Here is a 12,919-nt window from a genome sequence, read left to right as displayed (position 1 = left end):
CCCCCCCCCCCCCCCCCCCACTTTTAGCCAAGTCTGAAACTAGTTGGGAATCTCCCAAACAAATAAAAAAGAAGAAAAAAGCCAGACGGGAAACGTGAATATTTTTTTTCCTGAATTGGACATGTGTTTGCAAACACTGTCTTGAAGATTATGCTGTTTATGCAATAATTTGTGAACATGTACAGAGTTTTATATAAATTTAAACCAATTTTTAAAACAAAACTGTGAACACAACCACCATAAAAATGGAATCAAAGGAAAGTTAATTTATGAAATTAAGAGGTCAGCAGAATTGGAAGACACTTGGGGAGAGTCTTTTCAATCTAACAAGAACGATCTTAATTTAAGAATATTATCCTGGTTTTACAACAGTGCCGTGTTTACAACAGATTGTGCCCTGTCTCATCTGCAGCTGAGGAATAAAGGATTCTGATTAGAGAGAGGGTTGCCTACATATTCGTAGGCATCTTCTTGGATCTTATGCACGGAACTTAAACCATTTGAATCTGTTTTATGCTTAAATCAAAGTGCTTTGATCAAATGCATAATCTGCCATATCTTTACATATTTGTTGGTAGCAATTTGTATTAAAGAAATCACAAGTGCAAATAAAAAGTCATTTATCGTTTGTTTAACTAAACTGTCATGGTTTAGTTTACAATTTTTAAAAAGTTCTTAAAACATTCAAAATGCAGTTGACACTTGTATGGCTTATGAAGTTATTTTTGATAGTCTTACTTTACTTGAATTGTTCAAAGTACAGTATATTTTAAGTTAAGAAAGGTAAACTATATATTTGTTTTATACTTTTAAGGTTCAGACTCACAAATAATGCTCTTGTTGATGATTTGAAAACTTTCAGGCAAAATCCACCTTACATTTTTTCCTTTCCCTAGCAATTACTTTTTTTTCCAGCATCAACTCTTCTTCATTACTAATACTTTTTTGACTTTAAAAATGAAATCTTTCACAAACTAGTTATACAGACAGAACTTTGATTATATGATGGAGAATGAAAAACTAAAGTCAGACAGCTTTAATTGACATTGTCAAGACCTCCAGTTATCAGGAATACATTTTTTTACTGCCTTAACCTGTAGTGCGTAGAATATGCATCAATTTCTTGAAGGGGATTCATGTTTTTATAAGAATTTTCATGTAATTATTGCAATTGTGATCAAATAAGGAACGTTTCCTGCTTGAAACTGTATTGATTTAAATGATGTGTGAGATGTTTCACCATTTTCAGGCACTGTGTAATTCTATTGTAATAAACTGGCAGGTATCTTTGTAACTATAAATAGTGCATGCTTAGCCATGTACACTGTAAATAGCCTTTACCAAACGTGTTTGACAAGGACCATAATTAACATCACTTAGTGAATTGTGATAAAGAAAAAAAGCCATGATTTATTCGATGTGATTGGCTTAATTGTTTTCCTGTGGCGCCAAGAATGAAACTGTTTAACAGCTGTAACCAATGGTACTGATCTGTCCATCCAATCTTGTCTTTATTATATTTGACTGTGGTTTGATAGTATTGCATTGTCACACTAGGAAAGCTAAAGAAACAAAATGCTTTTAGTTTTGCTGAAGACTGGCCTTATTAATGGACAGCTTTCCTAACAAGTGATTATTAACTTTTATCAGGTGTTAACATCTGTTTCAGGAACATGGCAGTATGTTTACATGTCAGAAGTTTTGTTTAATTCTATATTTCTAAATTGATTTGTTTAAATAAATTCAGCAAATGGATAGCATCGTTTTTATTTGCTTCAATATCGGGGTAAATAAGCTAAAGTGCCAGGAGTGGATTTCTTCAAATGACTGTGCTCTGTTCGCTTTATATAGATGCTGCCTAAAGAGATCCAAGGATTCCTACATTGCAGCACTTTGTAAAGGTATCACAAAGGAGAATTGAATAGGGAGTCTGTGTAATTTTAGAATGTGCCAAAAGATCTATGCTCAACAAATTTAATTGAACTCTCTCAACTCTACCTCACCATTTCTTTATTTTAGAATTGTGTTGGCTATGTCGAATGTCGGACTTTATTTCTCCAGCTTAGTATCTCTCATTCAACCACCAACACCAGGTGTTAGAAACACCATCTTTTGAGGGCAGATTCGGTGTGGAGACGGAGAAGTGCACTGCTAAATTGGGGTGGATCCAGGATGGAGATACCTGTCCCTTCTCTCTGGCTCAAGAACTAGGGCATGGATTTTTATCTTTTAAGAGATGGCAGCTATGAGTGATAAAATTAGTAAGTTCATTCTCTTAACACATGAATGAGATGCAAACTCTTGCACAAAGTATCATTGTTCATCGCTCTTCACTTGTTCCGTAAAGTTGTTTATGTGACATGAAAGCAGTTTCTGGCGTCTGAACAGAGGAACTGTTTTCCAACATAAACTCAGAAGGCAATAAAATCAAGGTAATGATTCAGGGGAGAGAGGGGAGCCTGTTGTCCTTTGGAGGCTTGGATTAGATGCTCCCCAAACCACTAGTAGGGAGATAAGTGATCCCTTCAGGCTTTGTCAGGGCTGGAGGGGACCCTTGTTCTGATTAGCAAACAAAGCCTCCTAGAGAAACAACTTAAAACTCTCTCTCATCCTGACCTGTCTCCCCGTACTTAATGAAAATCCTTCCCTGTTCTGGAGCAGAGAGTAGTGGGTTAGGAATTCCCCAGACTGGAATCCTACCTCTCTGTATCCTGAATTGAGCAAAACAATAGTTGAGAGAGTCCAAAAACAAGTATTGAAATAAAATGTCATTAATGTAATTGACCGTGTTTACTTTGTGCATGCATTTTATTGGGCGGGCAGTGGGAATGACTCATCTGAATCTAATGGTATTATTTCATAGGCTAATCCAGTTTGTACTTGGGTTAAAGATATTGAAGGGCAATATTTAACTATGGAGTTTAGTTTTTCTTAATTACAAACAGTCCTCTATTAATAGAGTGTGAAATATCTTTCAAAATTTAGAATTTAGGATGTCTAACAGATGTCTTAAGACGTTCCTATAAGCTCATTGCACAAACTGGAATTACTTTCCAAAAGACTTAGGGAATGCAAATATGTTATTTGTAAAATGCATTGAGTATTGTAAATAAAACAAACCATTTTTGATTTAAGTTGCTCTTTACAGTTCTCTTATGGGAGGGCACTTCGCATCCTAAGCTAGTCTAAAGGCAATGACTTTTTGATGTTCTTGATGTTTCTAAACTATAGATTCTAAATGTTTCAAATGTTCTTGATGCTCTGAAACCATAGGTGTACTTGGCAGGCTTTACCACTGGCAAGTCAAGTATTTGGGGTGAAGCATCTCTTGAAATGTCCCTGTTCGTGACACGGTGTTCTCTATGGGAAACAGCTTCCATCTTATATCATCTTAGCAGTAGATGTAACTGCCACCAGGTGTAGTGTATCACTTGTATCAACCTTTTAAATTAAGGAAATTAAACTCAAATTTGGCATTATATATTAGTATGGCTGTGTCCTAAACAATAGTGACTTAATATAGAAGTTTATTTCTCTTGCATGTAAAAAAAAAAAAGAAAGCAGGCCAGGGCTACTCTGACACTCTGCAGGGCCAGGCATCCAAGGTCCTTCTGTGTTGCCCTTCCACATTCTCAACACGTGGCTTTCGTGTCACGGATGCAGGCAGCTGCACTAGCTAGAAACCTCCTCTCAGCATTTCTGCTCCCTTCCTTTAAGAACGCTTCTTCAAGTTACTCACACCACACAGGCTTATCCACCCAAGCTCAGTCAGTTGATCCTACTAGCTACCGAGGAGGATGGGAAGTCATAGTGTTTCTCCTGGGCTGTCATGGGCCAAAGTAACATTTCAGGATTCATTACTGAGGAAGCAGTAGAGAAGTGCATATCAGGAACCAGCTAGTGGTCTTCTGTCACAGGGTTGACTACGTTGTGTATATCCTGCAACCAAGCGTCACTTCTGAGGTCAGGTTTTAGCTTTTCCGATTGAGCGGAAATTTTTAAATCTCTTGGATGCTCCTCAGAGTTGCAGCTAGTAATGTTTCAACTTATATGTAGTAGATTGTGGAAGAAATTTCTGCCACTCAGTGACTGCTTGGAATCCTAGAGACCCAGAGGCTTCAAAAAACCGAGCAGCCTGCTCTCACAGCTACACTGCAAGTATAGACTATAACAATTTTCAGTAGAAGTTACCCTGGTGCGGAATGTAATCTTTAAAAAATTAAAACGCACTTTTAACTATTCTAAAAACTTGAACAGAATGATTTGTAATCCTAGCATCAAGAAAGGTATATGAGGTGCATTGTAAGATGTTTGCTACCTACCTAATCAACAATGCTGAGGTTCATGCACAGGCTAATCTGAAGAAAACTCTGAGCAGATTCAAGGTCATCCCCCTGATAATGGCATTCTTTTTTGTATGTGTGCTTTCCTTTTTTATTTATTGTATCAAAGCATTCAAAATGAATATATGTAACATGTACATAAATTATAAAGCATAATAAAATGAACACCTCTGAAACCACCATTCTGCTTAAGAAATAGAACATTACCCGTAGGGGGATCTTGGGGGTGAGCTTGCTGTTTGTTGTCGTCAGGTAACAGGACCGAGGCGGGGTGTAGGGGTGGGCTGTGGAGGCATGGATGAAAATAGCTACTCTCAGGCGCCCAGCTGTGCACAGCTCCTTTTCGGGGCCACAACTGAGTAGGGGTCCCAGGTAACACACAACCTGGTCTTGGAAGGCTGTCATGACAGCCTCGCTGCTGCTGCTTCCTCGAGACACTCCACTGACATCTGTTGGGAAATTGTTGTAATAAATATGCATACGCACAGTGAATCTGAACATGAATAGTGCCCTCGGAGTTGTGTACTGCACGGTTTACATGGCAGCCTTTCCACAGAGGAAGAGGATAGCGAGGCTCTTTTCTAGACAGGCGCTTCCCCCAGGGTTCAGAAGAGCAGCGTGTGTCCTTAGGGCGAGGGTTCCTTGCAGAGTTTGCTGAGGGGGCTGCAGACATTCTGAAAAACACCACAAGGGTGTTTATTGGCAGGACAACCAGAGCTGTTAGCTACTTAAGACCCTGGAATTACGAATGATTTCTTTCTCTTCTAAACTGTCTTCAATAATTTAAAAAATACATTGCTGGGAAAATTTGGAGCTATTTCCATTTCTCATCAAAACTGAAACGACCACAATAATGAACAATGGAAGAAAACCTACCTTAGCACTGGAACTAGGAAAGGGGCATCCAAATGCTAGAAACCGGGGGACATATGTATTTTTAGCAATCAAAATCCAGAAATTTATTGAAAATAGAACAGGTATAATATCAGGAAATCTAACATTTCATTTAATCGCAAGATTAAAGCAGAAAAAGTACATGATCATGACACTGAGCTGAAGAAGTAGGATAATCCAACAGCTATTCCAAATTTAGATTTTAGAAACTTGAAGTAGGTGAACTACTAAAGTCACATCCGTTAGAGTCAGAGCAAGGCAGGGTTTCTTGCTAGTCAACATTGTCTTAGGTATGAACAGTTAAAAAAATGCTTACATTGGGACTTCCCTGGTGGTCCAGTGGTTACGACTCCGTGCTCCCACTGCAGGGGCCACGGGTTCCATCCCTGGTCAGAGAACTAGATCCTGCAGGCCGCAACAAAAGATCCTGCGTGCCTCAACCAAGGCCCGGCGCAGCCAAATAAATAAATATTAAAAAAAAAAAAAACAAATATTAAAAAAAAAAAACATAGAAACCATCTCTTTTTTTAAAATATTTAAATTGGTACAACATCAAAGAAGAGAGAGATCATTTTTCCCTATTTGCATACCTAGAAAACCCAAGAGATTCTAATAAAAAGCTTATGAGCACTAAGAAAAGAATACACTAAAGTGGCAGATCCACAAAACCAATAGAATTTTATGTACTAGAATAAGCACCTAGAAAAGGAAATAGAAAAAATAATCCAATTACATCACAACGAAAACTGATTTTTTTTTTTTTTTTTTTTTTTGCGGTACACGGGCCTCTCACTGTTGCGGCCTCTCCCATTGCAGAGCACAGGCTCCGGACGCGCAGGCTCAGCGGCCATGGCTCACGGGCCCAGCCACTCCGCGACTTGTGGGATCTTCCCGGACCGGGGCACGAACCCGCGTCCCCTGCATCGGCAGGCCGACTCTCAACCACTGCGCCACCAGGGAAGCCCTATGGGTTTTTTTTTGTTGTTGTTTTTTGCCCACGCCTCACGGCTTGTGGGATCTTAGTTCCCTGACCAGGGATCAAACCCAGGGCACCAGCAGTGAACGTGCTGAGCCCTGACCACTGGACGACCAGGGAATTTCCATAACTACCATAACTAGAAATAAATGTTTCAAGAAAGATACAAGACTAAATGAAAACTGTAGTCTTTTTGAAGGACAGAATAATGATCTAACAAATGAAAAACCATCATTCTTTATTTGGAAAACAAAAATATGAATATTTCCCAAATATATAAATTCAGATCAATTCCAGTTAGACTGAAACAGATTTTTCAAGTACTTCAAAGACTATGGAAACAAATAATTTGAAAAAACTGATGTAAGAAAAAGTAGCGAGCAGCTGCAAGAGAGGGCAGGGGGACCCACCTCATGAATACCAGTTATAAGAATAAAATTTTAAATGACTTGTATCCATCAGGGTTCTTAGTTGTAAAACCCAGAATCCCCTCTGGCTAGTTTATGCTGAAAAGGAAGCACAAGAGATCCAGATTCCTTTAACCTGCCAGGAGTAACACCTGGCCTCATAGTCTGCTGGAGCAGAAACAACCCGCCCACCAGCTCCCGTGAGGATGCTCAGACCGCAACTCCTGACTCAGCTGCTGCTGCAGGCCGTGCCTCCACAACTGGGTTCTGCCCAGGCCTCCTGTTTCCTCCCTCCTTTCTTAGTGTTGGGCAGGGACAAGGTCATATCCATGTGTGTCAAGCAGCAAGGGATACCAGACAATGAATCTTGGCTGTGTGAGCAACTCCAAGCATAAAGGATATTCAAAATTTATTGAGCGTTACACCAATGCAGTTTAATAAGTTGTCAACAAAAAGATAGTCAAATAAGTTGGAAGAACAGGATGGGGAATCCAGAGATACATTCCTATATTCATGGGAATTCTGTATACAATTTAGGTGGTGTTTTAGTTTCGTGGCAAAAGGATGATTTCTTTAATAGATGGTACTGGCACAACTTATCTGACTGGAAGAAAATAAAGCTGGGCCCCATCATACCTTATATGAAAATAAATCCCAGTTGGATTAAAGACTGAAAAAAATTTTTTGTTTACTCTTAAAAGACAATACAGGAAACTACATGTACAACCCAGGAGTGGAGGAGATATTCTTTTCTTCTTTCTTTTTATAAAGGAAAACTTTTTTTCAGTTTCATTGAGAAATAATTGACATATCACTTTATATGGGAAGATGTTCTTAACCAAGAATAAGAAACCTAGAAGCTGTAAAAGAGAAGATAGACATATTTAACTGTATACAATTTTTAAAACTTTCAAAATGCTTTATTTTGGGACCGCCCTTGTGGCACAGTAGTTAAGAATCTGCCTGCCAATGCAGGGGACACGGGTTCAAGCCCTGGTCCGGGAAGATCCCACATGCCGCGGAGCAACTGAGCCTGTGCGCCACAACTACTGAGCCTGCGCTCTAGAGCCCGCGAGCCACAACTACTGAGCCCACGTGCCACAACTACTGAAGCCCGTGTGCCTAGAGCCCGTGCTCCCCAACAAAAGAAGCCACTGCAGTGAGAAGCCCGCGCACCGCATCGAAGAGTAGCCACCGCTCGCCGCAACTAGAGAAAGCCAGCGCACAGCAAAGAAGACCCAATGCAGCCAAAAATAAATACATAAAATAAATAAATTTATTTTTTAAAAAGTGAATAAGAGTAAAATAAAATAAATGAAATAAAAATAAGACCCTAAAAAAAAAATAAGACCCTAAGCACAGTTATTTTTTTAAAAATTTGCTTTAACGCAGGTAAGCTCTGGTCTCCCCATTAGATCCTGCTGCTGCATACTAGACCAGAAAATCCACTTGGGGACGGTTGATTTGGTTTGTTATCACCTAGAGCTTGATCATGTTAGAAATAACTGAAGCGAACGTAAAGTTCTGAATAGTCATCTCCTCTGCACCCTATGGATAGCTGATAAAAAATGTGGTGAGGCTGGTGAGTTCTGGGTTGAGAGTGGTCATTAGGGATATTAGAAAAAGTAACAAGATAATTTTTCCTGGTGAAATGTTAAGCACAGTTCAGTCAAAAAAATTTTTTTTATAAACTTGTAACAGAAGGACAAATACTGCATGATTCCACTCACATGAGAAATCTAAACTAGTCAAACTCAGAGAAACAGAGAGCAGAACGGTGGGTGCCAGGGGCTGAGAGAGGGGGAGATGGGGAGTTAATGCTCAATGGGTATAAAGTTTCAGTTATGCAAGACGAGTAAGTTCCAGAGATGTGCTGTACAACACTGTGCCTATGGTCAGCAAAACTGTATTGTGCACTTAAAATTTTGTTAAGAGGGTAAATGTCAGGACTTCCCTGGTGGTGCAGTGGTTAAGAATCCACCTGCCAATGCAGGGGACACGGGTTCGAGCCTTGGCTGGGGAAGATCCGACATGCTGCGGAGCACCTAAGCCCGTGCGCCACAACTACTGCCCTCTAGAGCCCGTGCGCCACAACTACTGAAGCTGGTGCTCCTAGAGCCTGTGCTCCGCAACAAGAGAAGCCACCACAATGAGAAGCCCGCGCACCACAAAAGGTAGCCCCCGCTCACCACAACTAGAGAAAGCCCGCGTGCAGCAACGAAAACCCAACGCAGCCAAAACACAAATAATAAATTAATCAATTTAAAACAAAACAAAAGTAGAGGGTAGATTTCATGTGTTATTTTTTGCGGGGGGCACACAACATGGCATGTGGGATTTTAGTTCCCCCATCAGGGACAGAACCCCTGCCCACTGCAGTGGAAGCACAGAGTCTCAACAACTGGATGGCCAGGGAAGTCCTCATGTTGTGTTCTTATCACAGAAATTAATAAGTAAATAAATAATAAAGCTCTTTCTTTGACAGAGTCTTGAAAATCAAGAACACAAGGACTTCCCTGGCAGTCCAGTGGTTAAGACACCGAGCTTTCACTGCAGGGGGCACGGGTTCGATCTCTGATTGGGGAAGTTCCGCATGCTGCACAGTGCGGGGGGTGGGTGACTTATAAAAAAATCAAGAACAGGACTTCCCTGGTGGCGCAGTGGTTGAGAGTCCGCCTGCCGATGCAGGGGACGCGGGTTTGTGCCCCGGTCCGGGAAGATCCCACATGCCGCGGAGCAGCTGGGCCCGTGAGCCATGGCCGCTGAGCCTGCGCGTCCGGAGCCTGTGCTCCGCAGCGGGAGAGGCCACAACAGTGAGAGGCCCGCGTAACGCAAAAAAAAAAAAAATCAAGAACACGTACTTCTAACAGCAACATCCTTGAGAGACTGAGAATCTCTGAGGCCTGATGTTAGGTGTGTGAAGAGAAAGCACTGACACCCTACCCTTCTATTATTCACGTAAGGACAAAGCGCTGGAGAATATTACAAGTCAGAGAGCTTGAAGTCATCAACAATATAAACAGTGGTCAGTTCCAGGTCAAAGACCTTCTTGGAAAGTGTATACACACTCTGTCTGTTATCATCATAAATTTAGTTTATTTGCCAGAAGCTTTCTCTCTGAGAATTTGAACTCTGATGAATAAGTATTGTATAGCTTTCATCAATGCTGTGTAAGGCAGTAAACATCTGGCCATAATGTAGGGATGGAGCCCAAAATATTTCATCCCGTAAATCACATAAATCTAAGGTGTTTTTGCAAAAAAACGAAAAACACTATTTTTTTCAGCCAATCCGTACTGTCTTATAAGGCATAAAAGTAAAGATAAAGGGATTTTATCACATCCGGCCAAACCCTGGTCTGAGTAGGTGTTGAATGACCATCACAAGGCAGTTCCTTTTCAGCCTCCCCCAGAAGAAGGAAACAATTCGCCTTCACTATCCCCTCTTGCCAAGTGAGAATGGGGCCTGGGCAGAGGAGAGAAGCAATCTAACTAGATTTCAGTCCCTCTTATCTCAGGGCTTGTCAGGTCTGGGCTTTCCTTGTTTGTTTGTTCTAGGAAATTGTATTTCCTCATTGCACGTTTGTAATAGGAAATTGAGTTTTCTACTATTTAACTCACTCTCTGTGCCTTCACCAATCTCTCTTTTTTTAAAATTAATTGATTTAGTTAGTTATTTTTGGCTGCGTTGGGTCTTCGTTGCTGCACGTGGGCCCTCTCCAGCTGTGGAGAGTCGGGGGTCACTCTTCACCCCGGTGCACGGACCTCTCACTGCAGTGGCCTCTCTCCTAGCAAAGCACGGGCTCTAGGCACACGGGCTTCAGCAGTTGTGGCATGCGGGCTCAGTAGTTGTGGCACATGAGCTCAGCTGCTCCATGGCACGTGCGATCCTCCCGGACCAGGGCCCGAACCCATATCCCCTGCATTGGCAGGCGAACTCTTAACCACCGCACCAACAGAGAAGTCCTGCCTTCACCAATCTCTTTAAAGTCGACTTGACCAGTAGAAAAGCTATTCAGATCTTCTTGGAGTTAGGAAAATTGTGCCAGATTTCATCCACGTACCAATTTTGAATCATGGAAAGAAAAATTATAATTAATTATAATTTTATTATGTATTTATTTATTTGGTTGTGCCGGGTCTTACTTGCAGCATGTGGGCTCCTTAGTTGCGGCTCACTGGCTCCTTAGTTGTGGTACGTGAACCCTTAGTTGCGGCATGCATGTGGGATCTAGTTCCCTGACCAGGGATTGAACCTGGGTCCCCTGCCTTGGGAGCACGGAGTCTTAACCACTGCACCACCAGGGAAGTCCCAGTAAAGAATGATTATAGCAGAAAGGTTTCTAAAACACAGTTTAGAATTTGGACTTACTAGCACATCACACATTTGATTGTTCTTACAACAAAAGCCCCATCAGTAAAATATACTTACTGATGGTAGGGTGGAGTAGTATGAGTTGTTCCAAGTCCACAAATCTCAGATCTTATCCCTAGTCATAGCTGTCATGTATGTAACATCTATTTCATAGCAGGGGCTTTATGTTTGCTCTCAGATGCTCACAAAAGCTAACTTAAGGAACTTTAAGTAATAGTCTCAAATCCCAGAGAGTCTGTGCAGCTGTGAGGGCTCAAGGACTCGAACCAGCATCTCAGGCATCTTGCTAACTCATTATTTTTCAAGCCAGTGTTGTGTGACCACTGTATGGGAGTTACTAGCTGAGTCTCAAAATTGTGTTCCAGAGTCAAAGTTTAGGAATTCCAGTATACTGTATCCTCCCTTTGTAGTCTGCCATTCATATCAGCATATTAGAGTTTCAGAGAAACGTTGCATCTAAAAAAAGTGTTTAACTCTGTTTCACTTAGTTGTCCCCAATTATGTTTGGACTTGGAACTCATTTTTTTTTTTTTTTCAAGGAATTCCTGGTCACATCCTGGAAACTTACTGTAATTGCTGTTGAGTTGACTTCTGCTGAGGAATCGACTACTGAGGCCTCCAGCTGAGAACCAAGGGGCATTAAGTACCACGCGTTCTAAAGAGAATGGCCATCACCAGGGCACTGTTCTGGTCTCTGCCCTCCCATCAAGTCGATCCCCAAAGTCCACCCAAGAAGACCAGGGAGGGGAGTTGGGAAGAGTCACAAGAGTAGAAGGCTGTTGGCTCAGGGCAGGCTTCCCCTGCCCTCTTTGTGAGGTGGATGGTGGAGGTCCTTCACCACCACCCCAGCCAAAACGAAGAGGGGCTCCCAGAGAAACTCTTCTGAAGATATGGGTCCCTATACTGCACCAGGAGGCCATTGACACAAACAAGTCAGTGATGGCAGAGAAAGCAGAGAAAAACCCTTGTCAGTGTTCTCTAGAGAAACAGAACCAGCAGAGTGTGTGTGTGTAATTGTGTGGGAGGGCCTCATCCAATCGGTTGACGGCCTTTAGGGGAAATATGTATATGAGCTTTCTAAAATAATTTTTTAAATTAGGACTTCATTTTTTAGGGACTTCCCTGGTGGTCCAGTGGGTAAGACTCCGAGCTCCCAATTCAGGGGGCCCCGGTTCCATCCCTGGTTGGGCAACTAGATCCCCCATGCATGCTGCAACTAAGAGAGCCCATGTGCTGCAACTAAGACCTGGCCCAGCCAAAAGAAATAATACATAAATAAATAAATATTTTTTTTAAAAAGACTTCATTTTTTAGAGACATTTTACGTTTACAGCACAATCGAGCAGAAAGTACAGAGATTTCCCATATACTCCCTGTCCCCCACATACAGACTCCCCCATTATCAACATCTCCCACCAGAGTGGCACATTTACTCAGGGGGAGGACAAGGGATACTTAATTATCACCCAAAGTCCACAGTTTCCCTTTGGGTTCACTCTGGTGTTATACATTATACGGGTTTGGAGACACGTATGACATTTCTCCGCCATTACAACATCATACAGAGTATTCTCACTGCCCTAAAAATTCTCTGTGCTCTGCCTAGTCATCCCCCACCCCCAAACCCTGGCAACTACTCATCTTTTTACTCTCCCCATAGTTTTGCCTTTTCCAGATATCATGGAGTTAGAATCATACAGTAGGTAGCCTTTTCTGATTAATTTCTTTCAATTAGTAATATACATTTACGTTCCTCTGTATCTCTTCATGGCTTGATAGCTCATTTCTGAGAAAGAGAGAAATTTATTTTAAGGAGTTGGCTCATGCAGTTGTGGGAGGTGGCAAGTCTGAAATTGGCAGTGCCTGCTGGCAGTCTGGAAATCCTGCAGAAGTCAGTTTGCAGTCTTGCGTCCAAAGGCAGTTGG

The 12,919-nt window shown here is 41.6% G+C and overlaps 1 protein-coding gene across 5 annotated transcripts in view; it reads left to right on the top strand.

Moving 5' to 3' along the window:
* The window catches only part of MTDH (metadherin), a 63,989-nt gene extending 51,891 nt beyond the window's left edge, over window positions 1-12,098 (top strand). For 3 of the 5 annotated variants that reach the window (XM_024756540.1, XM_024756544.1, XM_024756543.1), the window contains one exon: window positions 28-3,134. In XM_024756540.1, the coding sequence (XP_024612308.1) occupies window positions 28-98 (71 nt within the window). In that variant the 3' untranslated portion in view covers window positions 99-3,134. Of the gene's footprint in view, window positions 1-27; window positions 3,482-11,533 lie in introns of those variants that run through there. The other 2 variants (XM_024756542.1, XM_024756541.1) reach the window with 2 other exon arrangements.
* Window positions 12,099-12,919: the final 821 nt, after the last annotated feature.

The sequence above is a fragment of the Neophocaena asiaeorientalis genome, unplaced genomic scaffold (assembly GCF_003031525.2).
Source record: "Neophocaena asiaeorientalis asiaeorientalis breed wild unplaced genomic scaffold, Neophocaena_asiaeorientalis_V1.1 scaffold29, whole genome shotgun sequence".
Taxonomy (NCBI): Eukaryota; Metazoa; Chordata; class Mammalia; order Artiodactyla; family Phocoenidae; genus Neophocaena; species Neophocaena asiaeorientalis.
Note: the sequence above shows the minus strand (reverse complement) of the source record. Positions and strands in the feature narration are given on the sequence as shown.